The sequence below is a fragment of the Saimiri boliviensis genome, chromosome 8 (genome assembly GCF_048565385.1).
Source record: "Saimiri boliviensis isolate mSaiBol1 chromosome 8, mSaiBol1.pri, whole genome shotgun sequence".
NCBI classification, from domain to species: domain Eukaryota; kingdom Metazoa; phylum Chordata; class Mammalia; order Primates; family Cebidae; genus Saimiri; species Saimiri boliviensis.
In genome coordinates, this window is record NC_133456.1 from 11,655,548 (window position 1) to 11,679,736 (window position 24,189).

The 24,189-nt window shown below is 42.9% G+C and overlaps 1 protein-coding gene across 7 annotated transcripts in view; it reads right to left on the reverse strand.

Annotated features, from left to right (window-relative positions):
- RBM6 (RNA binding motif protein 6) overlaps nucleotides 1–24,189 on the reverse strand; it is a 144,733-nt gene that overhangs the window by 60,301 nt on the left and 60,243 nt on the right. For 2 of the 7 annotated variants that reach the window (XM_039477241.2, XM_074403817.1), the window contains exon 6: nucleotides 20,681–20,754. The exons of 3 other annotated variants lie outside the window; for them this stretch is intronic. In XM_039477241.2, coding sequence (XP_039333175.2) covers nucleotides 20,681–20,754 — 74 coding nt within the window. Of the gene's footprint in view, nucleotides 1–2,795; nucleotides 2,868–6,395; nucleotides 6,509–20,680; nucleotides 20,755–24,189 lie in introns of all 7 variants that reach the window. 2 more of the 7 variants (XM_074403815.1, XM_074403816.1) reach the window with 2 other exon arrangements.

Consider the following 24,189-nt stretch of genomic DNA (forward strand, 5'->3'; position numbering starts at 1 on the left):
AGGTCAGGATCAAGACCATCCTGGTCAACATGGTGAAACCCTGTCTCTACTAAAAATACAAAAAAAAAATTAGTTGGGCATGGTGGCGTGTGCCTGTAATCCCAGCTACTCAGGAGGCTGAGGCAGGAGAATTGCCTGAACCCAGGAGGCAGAGGTTGCGGTGAGCCGAGATCGCGCCATTGCACTCCAGCCTGGGTAACAAGAGCGAAACTCCGTCTCAAAAAAAAAAAAAAAAAAATAATAATAATAATAATAATAATAAAATAATAATAATAATGACATATCAATGTTGCTTCACTGATTGTAACATATGCACTATACTGTAGGATGTTGATGGTTGGGGAGGCTGTGTATGTAGATGTTGGGAGAGGGGTGGCAGGGATAACTACACAGGAACTGTTCACAGCTTCATGTAAGTCCAGAAACTATAAAACTACTAGAAGAAACTATAGTTGGAAAGCTCCACAACACTGGTCTGGGCAATGATTTCTTGTGCATGACCCCAAAAGTCCAGGCAACAAAGGCAAAAATAGACAAATGGAACTGCATCAAACTAAAAAGCTTCTGCAAAGCAAGGAAACAACAGAGTGAAGAAACAATGCACAGATTGGGAGAAAATACTTAACAAATCCTCCATCTCATAAAGGACTAATATCCAAAATGAACAAAGAACTCAAACTACTCAATAATGAAACAAGGCCGGGCGTGGTGGCTCAAGCCTGTAATCCCAGCACTTTGGGAGGCCGAGGCAGGTGGATCACGAGGTCAAGAGATCAAGACCATCCTGGTCAACATGGTAAAACCCCGTCTCTACTAAAAACACAAAAAATTAGCTGGGCGTGGTGGTGCGTGCCTGTAATTCCAGCTACTCAGGAGGCTGAGGCAGGAGAATTGCCTGAACCCAGGAGGCGGAGGTTGCGGTGAGCTGAGATCGTGCCATTGCACTCTAGCCTGGGTAACAAGAGCGAAACTCCGTCTTGGAAAAAAAATTAAAAAAATAAAAAAATAATGAAAACAAATAACCCTATTTAAAAATGGGCAAAGGACCTGAACAGACATTTCTCAAAGGAAGACATACATGCTGGTCTTACGGCTAAAAACAAGTTTTTTAAAAGAAAAAGAAAAATAGTCAAAAAATACATGAGAAAATGTTCAACATCACTAATTATCAGGAAATTACAAATTAAAACCATAAGGAGCTACGCATAGTGGTTCATGCTACTAATCACAGCACTTTGGGAAACTGAGGTGGGAGTATCACTTGAGCCTAGGAGTTTGAGCCTAGCCTGGACAACATAGTGAAACCTCGTCTCCACTAAAAATACAAAAATTAACTGGGTGTGGTGGCACATGCCTGTAATCTGAGCTACTCAGGAGGCTGAGGAATGAGAATCACTTGAACCTGGGAGGCAGGGAGGCAGAGGCTGAGGTGAGCTGAGATCACACCACTGCACTCCAGCCTGGGCAACAGAGCGAGACTTAAAAAAAAAAAAAAAAAAAGCTAGGCACGGTGGCACACCAGCTACTTGGGAGTCTGAGGTGGGAGGACTGCTTAAGTACAGGAAGTTAAGGTTGCAATGAGCTGGGATCTCACCACTGCACTTCAGCATGGGTGATAAAACAAGACACTGTCTCAAACAAACAAAACCATAATGAGATGTCACCTCATACCTGTTAGCATGGTTATTATTAAAAAGATAAATGGTAATGAGTGTTGGTGAGGATGTGTAACAAAGGGAACACTTTACACTGTGAGAATGTAAATTAGTACAGTTTTTGAAAACTGTATGAAGGTTCTTAAAAAAAACTAAACTAAAACTAGAATCACCATATGATCTAGCCATCCTACTTTTGGGTACAGTATATATCCAATGAAACTGAAATCATTATGTCTGAGAGATACCTGCACTCCCATGTTCACTGCAGTACTATTCACAATAGCCACGATATCCATTCATTCATTAATGGGCAATGGATGAATGAATAATGAAAATCTGTATGTAAACACAACAAAATACTATTTGGCCTTAAAAAAGAAGGAAACTGTCATTTGTGACAATGTGGAAAAACATGAAGGACACTTAGCTAAGCGAAATAAACTAGGCACAGAAAGACAAATACTGCATGATCTCACATGTGCAATCTAAAAAAGTCAAACATACAGACAGAAGTAGAGAGCAGAATGGCGGTTTACGAGAAGCTGTGGGTAGAGGAGGGGGGTGAAGGAGAAAGGGAGAATGGTAGTTAAAGAGTACAGTTTCAGTCAGACAGAAGGAAGTTCTAGTGATCTACTGCACAGAATGGTGACTACAGTTAATAACAATGTATTATATCTATTTAAAAATTGCTAAAAGAGATTTTAAATGTTCTTACTACAAATAAATAACTATAGGAGGTGACGGATATGTTAACTAGCCTGACTGAATCATTCTACAATGTACCCATCTATCAAAACATGGGTACTCCATAAACATACAATTACCAATCAAAAATAAAATAAAAATTTTTAAAACCAAAAACTTTTGTTTTCTTTTTTGAGATGGAGTCTCACTCTGTCGGCAAGGCTGGAGTACAGAGGCAGGATCTCAGCTCACTGCAACCTCTGCCTCCAGGTTCAAGTGATTCTCCTCCCTCAGGCTCCTGAGTAGCTGGGACTGCAGGCATGTGCCACCACACCTGGCTAATTATTTTATTTTTTCATTCATTGATAAACACACATTACCTAGTCCAGGGCTTCAAATATAGGAGGTGCTCACCACTTAACTGTGTTAACAAAAGTTAAAATAGTTGCTTACTGATATTTCCAATGTGATTCCAAACAGCCCAATCAGTAGAACACAGCATTCTATATATACAGCAGTTTCCATCTACAGTAAATGATAGAAAGATAAAATATATGCATCTTTTACTTTGAGTTCAGTCTCTTTAACTATATCAGTGTGCAGGACCCATTAAAATGGCCCTGTGAAATAAAGCCTAATGAAAAGATGATCCAATAGTTTCAAATGTTTGAATCAGTATAAAGAAGGCTGTGAAAATCAGCACTTGCATTTCCAATTTTCCATGGAAAACTATCTGAAATATGAAGTACAATCTATTTTGAGAAATTTCAACTTTTTGGTTTTTCTAGTAATTGCTACCAAATGTGTGTAATCTGACTACTCTCTCATTCTGCTAGATAAGATTACCTTAGTGGCAGTATATTTTAAGAATGTTTATGGCTGGCATGGTGGCTTACACCTGTAATCCTAGCATTTTGGGAGGCTGAGGTGGGCAGATCATGAGGTTAGGAGATCAAGACCACCCTGGCTAACATGGTGAAACCCTGTCTCTACTAAAAATACAAAAAATTAGCCCGGCATGGTGGCACATGCCTGTAGTTCCAGCTACTCGGGAGGCTGAGGCAGGAGAATCACCTGAACCCAGAAGGCGGAGGTTGCAGTGAGCTGAGATCGCACCACTGCACTCCAGCCCATGTGACAGTGCAAGATTCCACATATATATATATATATTTAAAAAAAAAAAAAAAGGCGGGGGGCCAGGCGACGTGGCTCATGCCTGTAATCCCAGCACTTTGGGAGGCCGAGGTGGATCACCTGATGTCAGGAGTTCGAGACCAGCCTTGCCAATATTGGGAAACTCCATCTCTACTAAAAACACAAAAATTAGCTGGGCATCGTGGCATGTGGCTGTAGTCCCAGCTACCAGGAGGCTGAGGCAGGAGAATCGCTTGAATCCGGGAGGCAGAGGTTGCAGTGAGCCAAGATCCTGCCATAGTACTCCAGTCTGGGTAACAAGAACTCCTCAAAAAAAAAAAAAAAAAGTTTACTAACTCAAAGACCTTACTCTGGTCCACATATCAAATAGGTATTATTCTACAGCTCCTACCCCAAGGACATAGGCTAAGCCTGTGACTGGTAGTCTGGAGTACGATGTCTGCAATCATTATGCAGCACTCCCACTATATTCCCAAACCACCCTGCCACTCCTCACTCTGCTGGGTCCAGGAATAAGGCAAGGAAAGAGATAACTGATTATAAGACAATCCATGTGCAGGGTGCGGTGGCTAACGCCTACAATCCCAGCACTTTGGGAGGCCAAGGAGGACAGATCACGAAGTCAGGAGATAAGACCATCCTGACCAACATGGTAAAACCTTGTCTCTAATAAAAACGCAAAAATTAGCTGGGTATGGTGGCATGTTCCTGTAATCCTAGCTACTCAGGAGGCTGGGGCAGGAGAATTGCTTGAACTAGGGAGTCAGAGGTTATGAAGAGCCAAAATCACACCACTGCACTCTAGCCTGGCGACAGAGCAAGACTCTGTCTCAAAAAAAAAAAAAAAAGACATTCAATCCCAGCACTTTGGGAGGCTGAGGCGGGTGGATCACGAGGTCGAGAGATCGAGACCATCCTGGTCAACAAGGTGAAACCCCGTCTCTACTAAAAATACAAAAAATTAGCTGGGCATGGTGGCGCGTGCCTGTAATCCCAGCTACTCAGGAGGCTGAGGCAGGAGAATTGCCTGAACCCAGGAGGCGGAGGTTGCGGTGAGCCGAGATCGCGCCATTGCACTCCAGCCTGGGTAACAAGAGCGAAACTCCGTCTCCAAAAATAAAATAAAATAAAATAAAAAAGACATTCCATGGCAAGCCAGGTCATCCTTTCTGACTAACTACAACTCTTGTTCCCTCACGCAAGCGTTTCTCAACCTCAGCAATGGAGATTTTTGGGCCAGATGATTCTTTGCGTGGAGAGCTGTCTTTTGCATTGCAGAATGTTTAGCCGCATCCCTGGCCTCTATTCACTGGATACCAGTAGCACCCTCCCCCAGTTTTGACAACAAAAAAATGTCTCTAGACATCGCCAATTGTCCAATGGTTGGAGAGGAGAAGAGTGTGTCAAAATTCACTGCTTGCAATCCCTGTTTAAGAGCCACTGCCTGGCCGGGCACGGTGGCTCAAGCCTGTAATCCCAGCACTTTGGGAGGCCAAGGCGGGTGGATCACAAGGTCAAGAGATCGAGACCATCCTGGTCAACATGGTGAAACCCCATCTCTACTAAAAACACAAAAAGTTAGCTGGGCATGGTGGCGCGTGCCTGTAATCCCAGCTACTCAGGAGGCTGAGGCAGGAGAATTGCCTGAACCCAGGAGGCGGAGGTTGCGGTGAGCCAAGATCGCGCCATTGCACTCCAGCCTGGGTAACAAGAGCGAAACTCCGTCTCAAAAAAAAAAAAAAGAGCCACTGCCTGGCGAAAAACATCAAGACTGGTCAGGGTTAAATTTGCTTCCCCTTTGCCATGGTTGCTGTTGCTTCTCAGTCTAAAGCTGACTAGCACATAGTTCCTCTTTTCATATCAGGTATCTGAATGCCTGTTCTCTCATGGAAAAACATATTCACTGGTTGTGTGTTGTCTTTTTTTGTTGAGATGGAGTCTTGCTCTGTCACCAGGCTGGAGTGCAGTGGCATGATCTCGGCTCACTGCAACCTCTGCCTCCTAGGTTCAAGCGATTCTCCTGCCTCAGCATCCTGAGTGACTGGGATTACAGCTGCATACCACCATGCCCAGCTAATTTTTGTATTTTTAGTAGAGACAGGGTTTCACCATGTTGGCCAGGATGGTCTCAATTTTCTTGACCTCGTGATCCGTCCGCCTCTACAAAAACCTCACAGTGCCCAGGAGTGTAAGCTTTATATGTGGTCCTACTTCTTGCCCTCCAACTCCAGCACCTGACAAAGCCTAGCAAGGAGACATTGACAAAGTCTCAATCGTCTTACACATATATCATCAATTCAACCCATTGGAAATTCACACACCTTCCAGCACATCCACTAAGTACCTCCATCTAACCTCAAAGGAAGGGTCTAGTGGGAGGTTAAGTCAAATGATGTCCCTTTTTCAATGAGAAGGAATCATAACTATTTTAAAAATCTGCATTCAAATGTGCTAAAAAGAATCAGAGTGAAAAGAACACAGGAATTATTTGTACTGTTTTTGTAGCTTTTTTATAAGTCTGAAATCACTTTTGTAAAAAACTGAAATGGACTAGGCATGGTGGCTCATGCCTATAATCACAACACTTTGGGAAGCCAAGATAGGAGGATCACTTGAGACCTGGAATACAAGATCACCCTGGGCAATAGATTGAGACCCTGTCCCTAGAAAAGTAAAAATTAAAAAATTAAAAAGGTAAGTATGTCCCCAAACAGGAATTGGCTTGAGGTAATGAAAATGTTCTAGGTCAGATATGATGGTTCACACCTGTAATCCCAGCACTTTGGGCGGGTTAGGCAGGGAGGGTTGCTTGAGTTTAGAAGTTCAAGACCAACCTGGACAATATAGCAAGACCTTGTCTCTACAAAAAAATAAAACAACTACCTGGTGCATACTTACAGTTCCAATTACTGAGGAGGCTGAGGTGGGAGAAGTGCTTGAGCCCAGGAGGTGGAGGCTGCAGTAAGCCGTGGTCATGCCACTACACTCACCTTGGGCAACATAGCAAGGTCCTGTCTCCCAGAAAAAAAGAAAAATGTAAAACTAGATTATGATAATAGCTGTACAACTTGGTAAATTTACTTAAAAAATCACTGAATTGTACAGTTAAAATGGGTGACTTTTATGATACGTAAATTATGTCAATAATGTTTTCCCCCTTAAAAAAAGAATTCCTGGGCCAGGTGCGGTGGCTTACGCGTGTAATCCCAGCATTCTGGGAGACCGAAGTGGGTGGATCACCCGAGGTCAAGAGTTCGAGACCAGCCTGACCAACATGGCGAAACCCCATCTCTACTAAAACTACAAAATTAGCTGGGTGTGGTGGTGGGTGCCTGTAATCCTAGCAATATTCAGGAGGCTGAGGCAGGAAAATTGCTTGAACCCAGGAGGTGGAGGTTGCATTGAGCCAAGATCACGCCATTACACTCCAGCCTGGGCAACAAGAGTGAAACCCATTCTCATTGTGCTGGAACTCTAAAAAAAAAAAAAAAGAATTTTTTTTTTTTTTTTTTTTTTTTTGGAGACAGAGTCTTGCTCTGTCACCCAGGCTGGAGTGCAGTGGCACGATCTCAGCTCACTGCAACTTCTGTACCCTCCACCATGGGTTCAAGTGATTCTCCGTCTCAACCTCCTGAGTAGCTGGGACTACAGGAATGTACCACTATGCCTGGCTAATTTTTATATTTTTGGTAGAGATGGGGTTTTGCCACGTTGGCCAGGCTGGTCTAGAACTCCTGACCTCAGGTGATCTGCCTTCCTCAGCCTCCCAAAGTGCTGGGATTATAGGTGTGAGCTACCCTGCCTGGCCTAAAACACACACACACACACACACACACACACACACACACACATATTCATACCATATATAAAGACTTTTTAAAAAATTGAGATAAAAATTAATATACCATAAAATCCACTGTTTTAAAGTATATACAATTCAATGGCTTTTAGTACATTCACAAGATTGGTCAGCCATCATCACTATTTAATTTTAGAATATTCTCCTCATCCCAAAAAAGAGACCCTGTATCAATCAGTCTTCACTCTCTATCCTCTCCTGCCGCCCCCAACTCCCCTGCCACCCAGAATATATATTCTCTGATACACCACCTTTTCTCCTACATGTTTTCCTTTGGAAATAGAATTTACACAGATTAAGCACAAATTTCACATGGCCACAGATTGTGGTAATATATACATCATTAGTATATGACATTAGCATCACCAATCTCACCAAGTGAGATTAAAACTAATTATCCTGGCTGGGCGCCGTGGCTCACACCTGTGATCCCAGCACTTTCGAAGGCCAAGGCAGGTGGATCACCTAAGATCAGGAGTTTGAGACCAGCCTGGCCAGCACGGTGAAACCCTGTCCCTACAAAAATACAAAAATTAGCTGGGCGTGATGGCGCATGCCTGTAATCCCAGCTACTCAGGAGGCCAAGGCAGGAGAATCACTTGAACCCAGGAGGTGGAGGTTGCAGTGAGCCTAGATCACGCCACTGCACTCCAGCATGGCAACAGAGCAAGATCTTTCTCAAAAAAAAAGAAAAGAAGTTAACAAGATTCAGGAGGTAATGAAACTGGAATTCTAAATCTTTCTGTGCTACCAACCCTATACCACCTCAAAGTACATATGGTCATAAACCAAAGTTATAATCAAGATCACAAACTGAACTATGACTTTGCACAACCCCTGAGCTAATTAGGTGTAACAATACAGAAGTACAAGGTTAAAACATATGGGCATAATTTCAATTTAGAATAAATTAAGAACTACTTTAATCTGTAGAAATAAACCACGATTTATTTGTGACAAAAATGATTATAAACCCATTGTAGGAAACTATCAGAAGGTTCTCTTAAACCTGCCAAATGGAGGCCGGGCGCGGTGGCTCAAGCCTGTAATCCCAGCACTTTGGGAGGCCGAGGCGGGTGTCTCACGAGGTCAAGGGATCAAGACCATCCTGGTCAACATGGTGAAACCCCGTCTCTACTAAAAATACAAAAAAATTAGCTGGGCATGGTGGCACATGCCTGTAATCCCAGCTACTCAGGAGGCTGAGGCAGGAAAATTGCCTGAACCCAGGAGGCGGAGGTTGCGGTGAGCCGAGATTGTACCATTGCACTCCAGCCTGGGTAACAAGAGCGAAACTCCACCTCAAAAAAAAAAAAAAAAACCTGCCAAATGATAAATGTTTATTTTTCAAATTTGAGATAATTAAATTGAATCCAGTTTAAAGCACCTCTCATAATTAAAGAGCCTGAGATGTGGCAAATAATGGGCTGGTTATCCAAGCTTAGGGTATTTTGCTGTGCTCTGAGAAATGGCATCTCGCTTTGTTGCCCAGGCTGGAGTATAGTGGCACCATCACAGCTCTCTCCAACCTGGAACTAGCGATCCTCCCACCTCAGCCTCTGGAGTAGCTAGGACTACAGGTGTGTACCACTATACCCAGTGAATTTAGAACTTAGGGTTTTAAAACCACAGGCTAGATTTCCTACATGGCCTACATACTCCATGTGGTACTGTCTCCTACTCTTTCTCTTTAGAAAATTTAAGATTCTCTCTTAAAGGCTAAGGCAGCAGAAACTCCTACTAAGGGCCGGGCATGGTAGCTCACTCCTGTAATTTCAGCACTTTGGGAGGCTGAGGCAGGCAGATCACTTTGACCTCAGGAATTCAAGACCCGCCTGGGCAACATGGCAAAACCCGTCTCTACAAAAACACAAAAATTAGCTGGGAATGTGTCTGTAGCCACAGGTACTTGGGAGGATGAGGCATGAAAATGACTTGAGCCCCAGAAGTGGAGGTTGCAGTGAGCCGAGACTGCACCACTGGCACTCCAGCCTAGGAGACAGAGTGAGATTCTGTCTCAAGAAAGGAAAAAAAGAAACTCCAACTAGGAAAGCCTGGAAGGAGTCCCTTGATAATTAGTATCTATCAATCAACAGGCTAAATGAGTACTGTTGATGGGGAAAAAAAATTATCCTAGGCACTGCCACCAAATTCTCTTTTTGCTACATACTCCATTAAGCCAAGACTTTGTTTGGCTTTAAGACTTTGTTTCAGACCAAAAGTCGTTGTGATAACAACAAACATACGTTCAACATTCACTTTGTGGCAGTCCCAGTTCTAATCACCTTACATGCATTAACTCGTTTAATCCCTAGATATATGTGAGAGTATCCTAAAACACAGAGAGGTTAAGACACTTGTTCAAGTATACCTTAGAAAGTGATGAAGTGAAGATGCAACCCCTGGTAGTTTGCTTGCAGAATACTATATTATGCTGCTACATTATACTGCTTCATGTCCAGTCAAGTCTCAATCAATGGACCAGGCATGGTGGCTTACATGTGTAATCTCAGCACTTTGGGAAGCCAAGGCAGGCAGATCACCTGAGGTCAGGAGTTCAAGACCAGCCTGGCCAACATGGTGAAACCCCCCGTTTCTACTGAAAATACAAAAATTAGCCGGGGGTGTAGCATATGCCTGTAATCCCAGCTACTTGAAAGGCTAAGGCAGGAGAATCACTTGATCCCGGGAGGCAGAGGTTGTAGTGAGCCAAGATTGCAACCCTGAGCTCTAGCCTGGGCAACAAAGGGAGACTCCATCTCAAAAAGAAAAAAGGTCAATCAGTGGATAAGTAGCCAAAATGTGTAATCAAGTCATCAATCCTTAAATTCACTTTTAATTTTCTTGAATGCCCCAACTCTCGAGAGCGAGAATCTTCAATAATCCTTGGTTTGTACTCATTAACTGTTTTAATTTTTTTCTAGCTAGCATATGAACCTATACATTCATTTTAGAATGCATTTTCTTATGTTTCCACCAATACCTCTACTGAGGGCCATCAGGAAAAAGTACTGAAATTGAAGTTTCCCAGAAGAATGGCGTGATTCAAGCCGTAAGTTATAAAGATGAGCTCTGGCTAGGATGCCAGATGCTTCTCAATGAGGTGCTTTTGGAGTGACAACTGTTTTAGGTAACACTATAACCTTAAACATACAGATAATTGGTTGTGTTACTTGAAATGCATGCCATTGAAGTACTACCATGTTTCAGACAGTATTATGTCTTTACTACCAACTTAACCAACAAACTAGGTTCTTCGCCATTTTTTTCCATCATGACCTCACAAATAGCATTCTCATCTCTAAAAACGTAAGCTTTCCCCTGTTGCTCTATTATTATTTTTTTTTTGAGGCAGTATCTCTCATTTTGTTGCGCAGGTTGGAGTGCAGTGGCACAATCATGACTCACTGTAGCTCTGACCTTCCAGGCTCAAGTGATCCTCCTACTTCAGCCTTCCATATAGGTGGGACGATAAGCATGTGCCACCGCACCCAGCTCATTTATTTTAACAATTTTTTGCAAAGACGAGGTCTCGCTTTGTTGTGTAGGCTGGACTCGACTCCTGGGCTCAAGTGACCCTCCTACCATATCCTCCAAAGTGCTGGGATTATAGGTGTGAGCCACCATACCTGGCCTCCCTATTGCTCTAATTTTAATCACAAGGACAGACCACATTTGAGATTTGGCTTCCTATACATACTTTCAAAAACACTCTTTAATCTTCAGTAACCCAAACTCTCTTAACTTTGCTGACACACACACACAAAACACTATTTCATAAAACTTCACGTATTCCACAACCTTCATTCCTCGACCAGAAAAAAGTCAGTGATTAAAGGAATTTTTACATCAGATGATTAACAGAACCCTTTTCCTTGCTCTTAAGAAAGTAAGACTGGGCCGGGCACAGTGGCTCACGTCTGTAATCCCAGCACTTTGGGAGACTGAGGAGGGTAGATCACAAGGTCAGGAGTTCAAGACCAGCCTGGCCAAGATGGTGAAACCCTGTCTCTACTAAAAATACAAAAACTAGCCAGGCGCAGTGGCAAGTGCCTGTAATCCCAGTTACTCAGGAAGCTGAGGCAGGAGAATCACTTGAACCCAGGGGGCGGAGGTTGTAGTGAGCCGAGATCTCGCCACTGCCTTCCAGCCTGGGTGACAGAGTGAGTCTCCCTCTCGAAAAAAAAAAAAAAAAAAGTAAGACTGATTAGTGTCATACAGAAAGGTGAGTAAGACAGGGTGCAGTGGCTCTCACTTATAATCTCAGCACTTTGGGAGGCCCAGGTTGGAGGATCACTTGAGGCCAGTTCAAGAGCAGCCTGGGCAACACAGCAAGACCCCACATCTGGCCACATTGGGCACGGTGGCTCACACCTGTAATCCCAGCACTTTGGGAGGCCAAGGCGGGCGGATCACAAGGTAAAGAGATCAAGACCATCCTGGCCAACATGGTGAAATCCTGTCTCAAAAAAAAAAAAACACCCCACATTCACAAACAAATTTTTTTTTTAACTGGCTGAACATAGTGTCAGGCGCCTGTAGTCCAGCTACCCAGAAGGCTGAGGTGAGAGGATTGCTTAAGTCCAGGAGTTCAAAGCTGCAATGAGCTCTGATAGCACCACTGCACTCCAGCCTGGGCAACAGAACAGAACCCTGCATTTCTAAAAAAAAAAAAAAAAAATTTTAATTTTAAAATAATAAAAAAAGGCCAGGCATAGTGGCTCACACCTGGAATCCTGGTGCTTTGGGAGGCCAAGGTAGGTAGACTGCTTGAGTTTAAGACTAGCCTGGGCAATGTGGCAAAACCCTGTCTCTACAACAAAATAAATAAAAATAAATACAAAAATTAGCCAGGTGTGGTAGTTGGCACCTACAGTCCCAGCTACTATAGAGAACTGAGTTGGGAGGATTGCTTCAGCACAGGAGATCAAGGCTGCAGTGAGCCATGACTGCACCATTACACTTCAGCCTGGGTGACAGAGGGAGATCTTGTCTCCAATAAGGTAAAATAAGGAAGAAAAAAAAAAAAGGAAGGAAAGAAAAGAAAAAAAGATGGCCGGGTGCGGTGGCTCAAGCCTGTAATCCCAGCACTTTGGGAGGCCGAGGCGGGTGGATCACGAGGTCAAGAGATCGAGACCATTCTGGTCAACATAGTGAAACCCCATCTCTACTAAAAATACAAAAATTAGCTGGGCATGGTGGCGCGTGCCTGTAATCCCAGCTACTCAGGAGGCTGAGGCAGGAGAATTGCCTGAACCCAGGAGGCGGAGGTTGCGGTGAGCCGAGATCGCGCCATTGCACTCCAGCCTGGGTAACAAGAGCGAAACTCTGTCTCAAAAAAAAAAAAAAAAAAAAAAAAAAGAAAAGAAAAAAAGAGAAAAGAAAGGAAGGAAAAGGAAAGAAAGAGGGAGGGGGAGGGAAGGAAGAAGAATAAAAATTTCAGAGAAATGAATACCTCTCCCAGAGTTATCTTCTATAAGGGCATTTTAGTGACTAATTTGGCTAAATAAGAATAGACAACAAACATCACATTAGTATACTTGAGAAAATAAAATGCTAATTTCAGCACACCGAATGCCAATAGTCTGAGAGAGCTAGGACTCACATCTGGGCAACCACTGAAAGGGATTAACATTTTAACACAATACTTCTACTCCTCTCCCCAAATCCCAGTGCAATGGCACGCACAGCAGAAGGAGATAATATGTACCCTCTATCTCCCAGAGACTTGACAACAAAGAAAGCCAAGGGCATATGACACTGACAGAAATACACTCCGCAGGAAGGGTGGGATGAAAGGCTCTGCCTGACAGTGCATGATGGCTGACTCCTTCTCCTAGACAGAAATGATGAAGGCATAGGCTAACAGATTCATACTTTCATACCTGTTGGAAATTATTTCTCCAGATAAATAGCTGCTGCCTAAGTGATATCCTGATAAGTCACCACAGCCACAAAGTCAGTACTGCTGCAGAGCATCCTACTGTTTGACAGCTTGATGTAGGCACTGGGAAAAGGCTAGAGTAACCTCACTAAGGCACACATACTCACAATATTTGACAAAGAAAGCTAGCAGAAGCTTCCTTTACTTCCATCCCCTAGGCCAGTAAGTACCAGCCAAAAATAAATAAAGGACATTTCACATCAAGAGTCATGACAGTAGAGTTACAAAAAACTCAACTCAAAGTACTTCGGAGAAACCTTCTCAGAGGCGCATACACACACACACATTTGGTCTCTACTAAGAGTTGTGCTTCTGAGAGGCGCAAGCATGCAGACACACACACACACACACACACTGAGGCTCTACTAAGAGTTGCCAAGCAGATCCTGGTGACTCAGAATCTGTACCAATTTCGCCTGTAAGTAAAACTGGGGGAAAGAATAGACAGAGACGCCGGGCGCGGTGGCTCAAGCCTGTAATCCCAGCACTTTGGGAGGCCGAGGCGGGTGGATCACGAGGTCGAGAGATCAAGACCATCCTGGTCAACATGGTGAAACCCCGTCTCTACTAAAAAATACAAAAAACTAGCTGGGTGTGGTGGCTCGTGCCTGTAGTCCCAGCTACTCAGAAGGCTGAGGCGGGAGAATTGCCTGAACCCGGGAGGCGGAGGTTGCGGTGAGCCGAGATCTCGCCATTGCACTCCAGCCTGGGTACCAAGAGCGAAACTCCGTCTCAAAAAAAAAAAAAAAAAAAAAAAGAATAGACAGAGACTTAAAAAAAAAAAAATTTAGACAGGGATCTCACTATGTTGCCCATGTTATCTTAAAACTCCTAGGCTCAAGTGCTCTTCCTGCCTCGGCCTCCAAAAGTGGTGGGATTACAAGCTTGAGTCAGTGTGCCTGGCCTACAAAGACATTCTGTGTTCCACAAATACTTACTTTATTCACCTTGAGGAGTCAGGACTTCTTCCCTCACATTCTATGTCTCTCGTAAGATGGTTCACTTTGTCACAAGGACCGTAATCCACATCCATTTCCTTAAAGAATTCATTTTAATAAACTTCAGCTATAAAAATAAATTTTCTTAGAATTATAATTGAAGGCCAGGTACAGTGGCTCACGCCTGTCATCCCAGCACTTTGGGAGGCCAAGGTAGGCAGATCACCTAAGATCTGGAGTTCAAGACCAGCCTGGCCAACATGGTGAAACCCTGTCTCTACTAAAAATACAAAAATTGGCAGGGTGTGGTGGCTCACGCCTGTAATCCTAGTACTTTGGGAGGTCGAGGTGGATGGATCAGGAGTTTGAGACCAGCCTGGCCAACCACAGTGAAACCCTGTCTCTACTAAAAATACAAAAATTAGCTAGGTGTGGTGGCGGGCACCTGTAATCCCAGCTACTTCAGAGGCTGAGGCAGGAGAATCACTTGAACCTGGGAGGTGGAGGTCGCAGTGAGCTGAGACTGTGTCACTGCACTCCAGCCTGGGCAACAGAGCAAGACTACGTCTCACCAAAAAAAAAAAAAAAAAAAAAAAAAAAATTAGCCAGGCGCAGTGGCACACACCTGTAGTCCCAGCTACTTGGGAGGCTGAGACAGAAGGATCGCTGGAACCCAGGAGGCAGAGGTTGCAGTGAGCCAAGATTGCATTACTGCACTCCAGCCTGGCTGGACTCTGACACTGACACACACACACACACACACACACACACACACACACACACACACACAAATTTAGAATTGGAAATTATTTAAGATGCGGAAGAGGGTAAGAGAGAGAAAAAACATCGAATTTAAAATTATTTCAAATGCTACCAAGTGCTAGGTACTACAGTTAAATGTTCTGCATACATTATAAACCAAGAGTCACAACTCAAATGTATGTCACTCCTCAAGAAGTTTCTCTGACCACCCCTTTAAAATTGCCCCCATATTCATTCTCCCAATACCCTGCTTCATTTTCTTTACAGCACTCAGCTATCAGCTATTATACTGTTTTTCTCCATTTGCTTATAGTCTGTTTTCTCCCATTAAAATAAAGCTGTTCTGTATGTCTTGTTCACTGCAGCAACCTCAACACTGAGAAAGGTGACTGGTACACAGCAAGTACCCATGAATGAATTATTCCATTTATCCTACATAAGGGCTCCAAAAGATATGGGTAAGAGGGAATTGAGGATGTGGGAGGTTAAAAATGTGCCAGTGGTAACCCACCTAGGAAGTAACATCTGACTCTAAAACCTGTACTCCTCTTTGTTATGCTGTACTACCTAATTGCAAAAATTTCCCTGAAGATCTGATTCTCAAAACTTTTTCCATCAAAATGATTTTCACACATCCTGAATTGTGGTAAAGTTTATCAAAAGAATGCTGATGTGATCGTGATGTCTACGTGGGTAAGCAAGAGAGAATTGTGTTGTGTGGCAATGCCAGCAGTCTGACCAATGACTAGGGGGAGAATAAAAATTTAGGGAATGGGGTTGACTGAAAAAGGATATGGAAGATATTTTATTAAGAAAGAACCCTGGGCTGAGCCCAGTGGCTCAAGCCTGTAATCCCAGCACTTTGGGAGGCCGAAGTGGGTCGATCACCTGAGGTAAGGAGTTAAGACCAGCCTGGCTAACGTGGTGAAACCCCATCTCTACTAAAAACACAAAAAATTAGCCGGGCATGGTGGCAGGTGTCTATAATCACAGCTACTCAGGAGGCTGAGGCATGAGAATTGCTTGAACCCAGGAGGCAGAGGTTGCAGTGAGCTGAGATTGCGCCACTGCACTCAGGCCTGGGCAACAAGAACTCTGTCTCAAAAAAAAAAAAAAAATCATCAACAACAGAAGAAAGAAAGAACTCTGGCTGGGTGCGGTAGCTCATGCCTGTAATCCCCAGCACTTTGGGATGCTGAAGCAGGCGGATCACGAGGTCAGGAGTTCGAGACCAGCCTAGCCAACATGATGAAACTAAAATCTCTACTAAAAATACAAAAATTAGCCAGGCATGGTGGCACACACCTGTAATCCCAGCTACTTGGGAAGCTGAGGCAGGGGAATCACTTGAATCCAGGAGGCAGAGGTTGCAGTGAGCCAAGATCGCGTCACCTCACTCCAGCCTGGGCAACAGAGCAAGACTCCATCTTGGAGGGGAAAAAAAAAAAAAGAACTTCAATGGGCGCAGTGGCTCCTGCCTATAATCGCAGTACTTTGTAAGGGTAAGGTGGGTGGCTCACTTGAGGTCAGGAGTTCAAGACCAGACCAGCCAACATGGCAAAACTCCATCTCTACTAAAAATAGAAAAATTAGCCGGGTGTGGTGGCATGGGCCTGTAGTTCCAGCTACTCAGGAAGCTAAGGCAAGAGAATCACCTGAACCCAGGAGGCAGAGGTTGTAGTGAGCTAAGATCACACCACTGCATTTCAGCCTGGGCAACAGAGCGAGCCTCTGTCTCAACAACAACAACAACAAAGAAATAACTCCAGTGAATACTGCAAATGAGGTCAAACAAAAATTTGAAGTTTGAGAGAACATCCTATGGGATCTGTGTACACTGTATAATCTCTCTTTCCTTAGAGTGAGATTAAAAAGTACAAAAAGGTAGAGACTCTCTCTTAATAGTACTCCTGAAAAGAGCACTACAGGGTACCCTATGCACAAGGATGGCTACGTGTCAAAAACATTATTTCACACCTGGAAGAATACTGGCCCTGTTCCTGCTTTATTTTAGTGTGCCACTCATTGGACAGTGGTCATTAATCAGGAATCTGAGAGCCCTATGAATTTTCAAAGAATGGCTGAGGAGGGTTGGGGGAGAAATCTCTAGAAGCCACCTCCTTTTGTGTTTTTGAGACAGAGTCTCATTCTGTTGCTCAGGCTGTAGCACAGCAGCGTTGCTTCAGCTTACTGCAACCCTCATCTCCTGGGTTCAAGCAATTCTCGTGCCTAAGCTGAAGCCTCCAGAGTAGCTGGGATTATAGGCGTGTGCCACCACACGTGGCTAATTTCTGTATTGTTAGTAGAGACGGGGCTTCGTCATGTTGCCCAGGCTGGTCTTGAACTCCTGACCTCATGCGATCCACCCGCCTCAACCTCTCAAACATCTGAGTCTACAGGCATGAACCACCATGCCTAGCCAAGGGCTGGATACTTTAGACAGGATTTTTTGTTGGGATAGAAGAAAGAGGCAGTAAGAGACAATGCTGATATCTTTAAGATCAAAAATAATTTATCTCTGATAAAAAGCAACAATTAACTCTAGGAGAAACACACAGTTGGAAGAATGATACAAAAAAGATGTCATCTGCCAGGATTCCCCCATTTATATTTCCACTATTCACAGTATTTAGTACAGAGGCAAAGGACTGAATGACTATTCATTGATAAGAACAAGTTGTTTATTAATGAGTGTTCTCAAAATTGGACAGACTGTCAGAATAGGATCCACCATAAGCATACCGATTAGAAGCTTTATCCTTCTCTCCAAAATGGGCATGTAGCAGTTTCTGACACTTGATTAGCACAGTTGTCCCTTGGTGTACCCAGGGAATTGGTTCCAGGACCCACAAGGACACAAAAATCCCAGGATGCTCAAGTCCCTTATATAAAATCACATAGTATTTGCACACAACCTACACACATCCTCCAATATACTTTAAACCATCTCTAGATTACTTATAATACCTAATAAAGGCTATATAAACAGTTGCTAACTGTACTTTTTTGTTTGTTTTTTGAGATGGGGTCTCACTCTGTCACCCAAGCCAGAGTACAGCAGATTGATCACAGCTCACTGCAGTCTCAATCCGGACTCAAGTTATCCTCTCAGCTTCCCACATTAATAGGACTACAGGTTCATGTCACCACACTTGGCGAGTTTTTTTACTTTTTTATTTTTTTGTAGAGATAGGGTCTCCCTATGTTGCCGAGGCTGGTCTCAAACCCCTGGCCTCAAGCAATCGTCCCACCTGGGCCTCCCTGAGTGTTGGGATTACAGAGGTAAGCCACCATTCCTAGCAAATATTATTATTATTATCATTTTTTTTTTTTTTTTTTTAAGACAGAGTTTCGCTCTTGTTACCCAGGCTGGAGTGCAATGGCGCATCTCAGCTCACCGCAACCTCCGCCTCCTGGGTTCAAGCAATTCTCCTGCCTCAGACTCTTGAGTAGCTGGGATTACAGGCATGCGCCACCATGCCCAGCTAATATTTTGTATTTTTAGTAGAGACGGGGTTTCACCATGTTGACCAGGATGGTCTCGATCTCTTGACCTCGTGATCCACCCGCCTCGGCCTCCCAAAGTGCTGGGATTACAGGCGTGAGCCACCACGCCCGGCCTGCAAATATTATTTTTTATTGTTGTATAAATAGTTGTTAACTGTACTTCATTTGTTTTTTGAGATGGGGTCTCACTCTGTTATTCAGGCTAGACTGCAGCAGAGTGATCACAGCTCACTGCAGTCTCAATCTGGGCTCAATGTTAATGTATTTTTTCCTGAATATGTTCAATCAGCATTTGGTTGAATCTGTGGGTGTGGAACCTGTGAATACAGAGTGCCAACTATATTTGGTAAGTGACTGATTCAGTATGGACACTGAACAAACAGTCAATGAGAACCCTCTTAAGTCTACAGGATATGGTCCTAAGCCAGTCATTGTCTAAGGATCTGACAGTGTTTAAACTACTAACAAGGTAAGGATACATCAAAAGTCTTCTTTAACAAGCGCTTGTTCTCAAAGCATTTAGAGCATGTCATCTCCATATCCATAAGGGGAGAACTTGGCCAAGAAGGGAAAAGTAAGTATAATGAGCCATACTGGATTGAACAAAGCTGAACAAAGCATCAGGCTACAGATGAATTTTCCTATAATAACTACACTTCTCTGGCAGAGCCATTTTTAAGATTCTGGGCCCAGCCGAGTGCAATGGCTCACACCTATAATTTCAGCACTTTCGAAGGCCAAGGCGGATAGATCACTTGAGGTCAGGAGTTTGAAACTAGCCTAACCAACATGGAGAAAATTCGTCTCTACTAAAAATACAAAATTAGCCAGGCGTGATGGCACATGCCTGTATTCCCAGCTACTCAGGAGGCTGAGGCAGGAGAATCGCTTGAACCCGAGAGGTGAAGGAGGTTGCGGTGAGCCGAGAGCGCACCCCTGCACTCCAGCCTGGGCAAGAAAAACGAATCTCTATCTCAAAAAAAAAAAAAAAAAAGATTTGGGGCCGGGCGCGGTGGCTCAAGCCTGTAATCCCAGCACTTTGGGAGGCTGAGGTGGGTGGATCACGAGGTCAAGAGATCGAGACCATCCCGGTCAACATGGTGAAACCCCGTCTCTACGAAAAATACAAAACATTAGCTGGGCATGGTGGCGCGTGCCTGTAATCCTAGCTACTCAGGAGGCTGAGGCAGGAGAATTGCCTGAACCTGGGAGGCGGAGGTTGCGGTGAGCCGAGATCGCGCCATTGCACTCCAGCCTGGGTAACGAGAGTGAAACTCCGTCTCGAAAAAAAAAAAAGATTCTAGGCCCACTGGATTCCAATGTTAAGTATAGGGTACATTAAAAAAAAAAAAAAAAAATCAAACTATATTCCTAAGCTTCTTTTCCTCCTTTACAGATGGAGGAACTGAAACAACTCAAAGAAAACAACTTTCCCCAAGGAAACACCATAACAAGAAGGATTCTACCCATTTATTAATTCCTCCCAGAACTACCAGGCAGCAGTCAATTAAAGACATAGATGGCAAATCTAGGTGACAAACTGAATAACTACAGATGGTTCAAACGTAAGGTGAATACAGATTCTGATTCACCAGCTCTGACTATATGCAGCCAAAGACTTGAGTATACAACGCCAATTGGCAAAGAACAATGATGAATGCAATAGACACCAACAATCCACTCCTCTTCTCTTCCCTGACAGCTCTCTTTTGGAAGTAACCTGCATCCTGATGCCATAGGAGTCACCATCAGAGGTCTTCACCCTAGGTCTAGGTCTGCGTATAACTATTGACCTAGAATTTCTGTGCTAGGCAGATCCTTGGAGGAAGAGACAATCAAGGATCATTCTTTGCATCAGGATTACCATCTCAGTCACACTCCAAAAGGAAACACTCCAGATGTGTCTTTTTTTTTTTTTTCAACTACTACCTTTGGAATCTAGTCCAAAAGCACCTGGGCTCTAGTTTTTAAAATGTACTCTGTGCCCATTAAGTTTTCTAGACAAAGCTTTCCAGCCTTTTTAAAGATTTTCCTCACAACCACTGGTTGGAATGCAGTGTGCTCAAAGATAGACTTCCTGTACCTTTCCAAAATGAAATCATTTGAAACCCTCCCTCCCCATATATAAAAAAATATATCCTTCCAGCATCATTTGACCGAAGTATAAAGCAACCTGGTTGGCCTCCATGCATCCGATGGCATCTTCCAAGAGTGAAAACTCCACGCAGACATAGCCATAGTCGTAACCTGGGGACAGCATTTAAATACAGACGGGAGTGGTGTTAGTGCCTTGCAAACACAAAAGACACACTTAAATCCCCTGTTTCTGAACCCCTTAAACACAAGCCCTCCCAACTGACCCCTCTCTCCCCTACACTAAGTAAAGTTGCTACCCCAAACAGAAAAAAGTACTGAAGGAAAGTCTCGATGTTTCTGGACTTTGAGATTCATTCCAAAATAGCCTTGTCTATTAACCAAGAAGATCCTTTGCCCTCTTTAGCACTGGTGATCTGGTGAAGGTACCCCAGAATTGGGTAATCCCACAGAAAGTTCATGTGGGGACCCGAAACATTTTAACCACAGGCTTAATCTTCCAGAAAAACAAAGTCAACAAGAATAAGAAACTACCTGGAGGAAAAAAAAAAAAAAGTATCCCGAGAGAAGACAAAAAAAGCAATTATCCCCAGGCTATGCTAATAGTCACCACTTTTCAAGCAGAAACCACCTTCAAAGACAGAAGTGCTGACAGACTGAGGCAACTATTCTGTTTGGATATCACAGGAGGCTTCTGGTTGGCAGGGGACAGACCATTTCAGGTCTCCTCTTTTTTCCTTGTTTCAACTCAAGTCATAAACCAGCTAAAATCTTTATAAAAGGAAGAAGGTGTAAAAGCATAAATAAGTACAAATAACTGTGTCCGAAATTGTGCTTATGCACAAAGACTGGTGGTGGGGAAAGTTGGGAGAAAGACAGCAGTTGTTAGCAATCAATACATGTTTAAGAACTGTACAAATCATCAGAGCTATAAAATACCCCTCACCTTACTCCTAAGCATGTGTCATTTGCAGCACAGGCCTGAGTTGCATGACCCATGAGACTAGGAAGTCATGGGATTTATAGGCTGCTGAACTCAAATCTAACCAGTCCTATAATTTCCCTAATACCACCACCGTGAAACTACAAAAACACACTGGTCAATGCAATGCTCCCCAAGTGGCTTCCATGCTTCCTCCACTGCCTCGGAGGATAAAGAAGCTCATCTCTAGCAACGACACTGTATAAATGGAACAGCAAGAAAAAGATGTGATTTGTTCAGATGAGAAACAAAACTCAGGCACAGAAAAACAACACAAAACTCTATGATAATTTTGAGCACAAAGTATATAACAATAGGAAACCAGTATCACTGAATCAATGTATCAAAGATCAATAAAACTAAAGCAACAGAAAATATAACTTTAAAAACATACCACATTTGGTGAAATGAGTTAATATTCCTTGTCACATGAAATGAATGGCTTTAAAATGTTTATTAATAATAATAAACTTTGATTTTAGACTTGTTAAATACTCGAAGTTTACTACGAAACATTACAATAGCATAGGCTGAGCTTCACTTTGAGTTTCAGTAAGTGACTAGGAAGAAAAACAACCTACTAGAAACCTCAGCAGTACTGCAGGAGGAGAAACAGATTTTCTAACCTACTTTCACAGCTTTGACCAACATGGATTAAAACTAACCCCTCCAAACTTACCACAAAATCAGTCTCCTCTGCTTAATAACTCGTTGAATAAATAAAAGTTCTTCAGAGAAACAGTGTGCATATCTTATTAACAGTGGAAACTGTTTTGTTAATTAATTCCTTCCAAGTAAATCTTCTTGATCAAACTCAGTGAACACCTAATACATCAATCACACTGCATTTTATAAACAGCTCTGAATATTCTTGGGAAACATTACAGAATAACAGAACTAAGACACCCATTAGCACCAAATATTCACTGCAAACACTCAAATGCGTGTCCACAATCAGAAAGGTTTAGTCATGGAACAAGCAGGTGTACTCTCAAGTATGTTGATTACCTCTACAGAACATATCAATAGAGTACCCAGGTATGTGGAAAGCAACCCCCTCCACAGCTGCCCGGATGAAAAACAAGGGGAACTAATACCAAAGCTGGCAAAGCCCTAAGTTTCCTTTCCGTGCTTAAAGAAGTACCCACTGTGGCCCAGAGGAGCACACAGAATCTGTGGACAGAGAGAGAAAAGATTCATGACAACGGTCATACTTTGCTAAAGGTCAAGTAGACACTGGGAAGGAAAAGATAGAGAAGACAGTACGAGCATCTAACACAGCATTTCTAGACATCAATCCTGCAATACTATATGTTGACAACATACTTCAGATTCATTATTATATTCATAAGCCCAACACTAAATTTATTCCGACTGAAACTTTAGCTATCAAACAAGAACAGAAATTTAAGGTTTAACTACACTGCCTAAAACTTAAAAAAAAAAAAAAAAAGCAAGCATTTTGTGTGCTCAAGATTCATGGTTGTATCATAAGCATTTTCAGCCATCACCAAAATAGACAATGAAATCTTATTCTAGCCAGGCACAGTGGCTCACGCCTGTAATCCCAGCACTTTGGGAGGCCGAGGCGGTTAGATCATGAGGTCAAGAGATCGAGACCATCCTGGCTAATATGGTGAAATGCCGTCTCCACTAAAAAAAAATACAAAAATCAGCCAGGTGTAGTGGCATACACCTGTAGTCCCAGCTACTCGGGAGGTTGAGGCAGGAGAATTGCTTGAACCTGGGAGGTAGGAGGTTACAGTGAGCCGAGATGGTGTCACTGCACTCCAGCCTGGGCAACAAAGCGAGACTCAGCTTCAACAACAACAGCAACAACAACAACAACAGCAGCAGCAGCAGCAGATTTTATTCTAAATACACTGATTTAATATTCACGATACTATCTTATGAGGTAAATATTATTAACCTGATTTTAGCCATGGGGAATAAGGCAAAGAAAGGATAGGTAAATTGATCAAAGTAACCAAATGAGTACCAATACTGAGCTTTAAATGCAGGCAGTTCAGATTCAGGTCGATGTTTTTAACCACTGCACTCTAGCCTCTCACTCTTCAGTAAGATCATAGACCAATTTAAATGATCTTAATTCTAAACTCTACAGAGCCTAGTTACAGAAAAGGTCCCATATGCCTGAACACATACATCTATGCTCCTGTTAAAAAAATAAGCCTAGTTAAGAAATATTCAACTTAGCAGCATAACAGTTGCTTCTATTTTAAAATAACTATGGCAGAACTATTGAGAGTAGACCTGAGTATGCAAATTAGAAAACATTCTCAGAAGCTGATTATACTAGCTCCCAAAATTCTTCTGAAAAGACAAAAACTAATCTTGTAAATGATGGCTATAAAAGTTGCATAGCAATATGAAAAGATACTTGATATAGTATATTTTAAGAGCCTTAAAAATGAATATACCCTTATGGATAATTATGTAAAATGTGTATAGAAAAAAGGACTGGAATTCAGTGAAACTGCATCTAACTCAGGAGTTAGAGGCAAAAGTCAGCATGTGAAACAAAAACCATGCACTGTCAAAATCATACTAGAAGACCCCAAGGTGAAGAACAACATACCATCTTT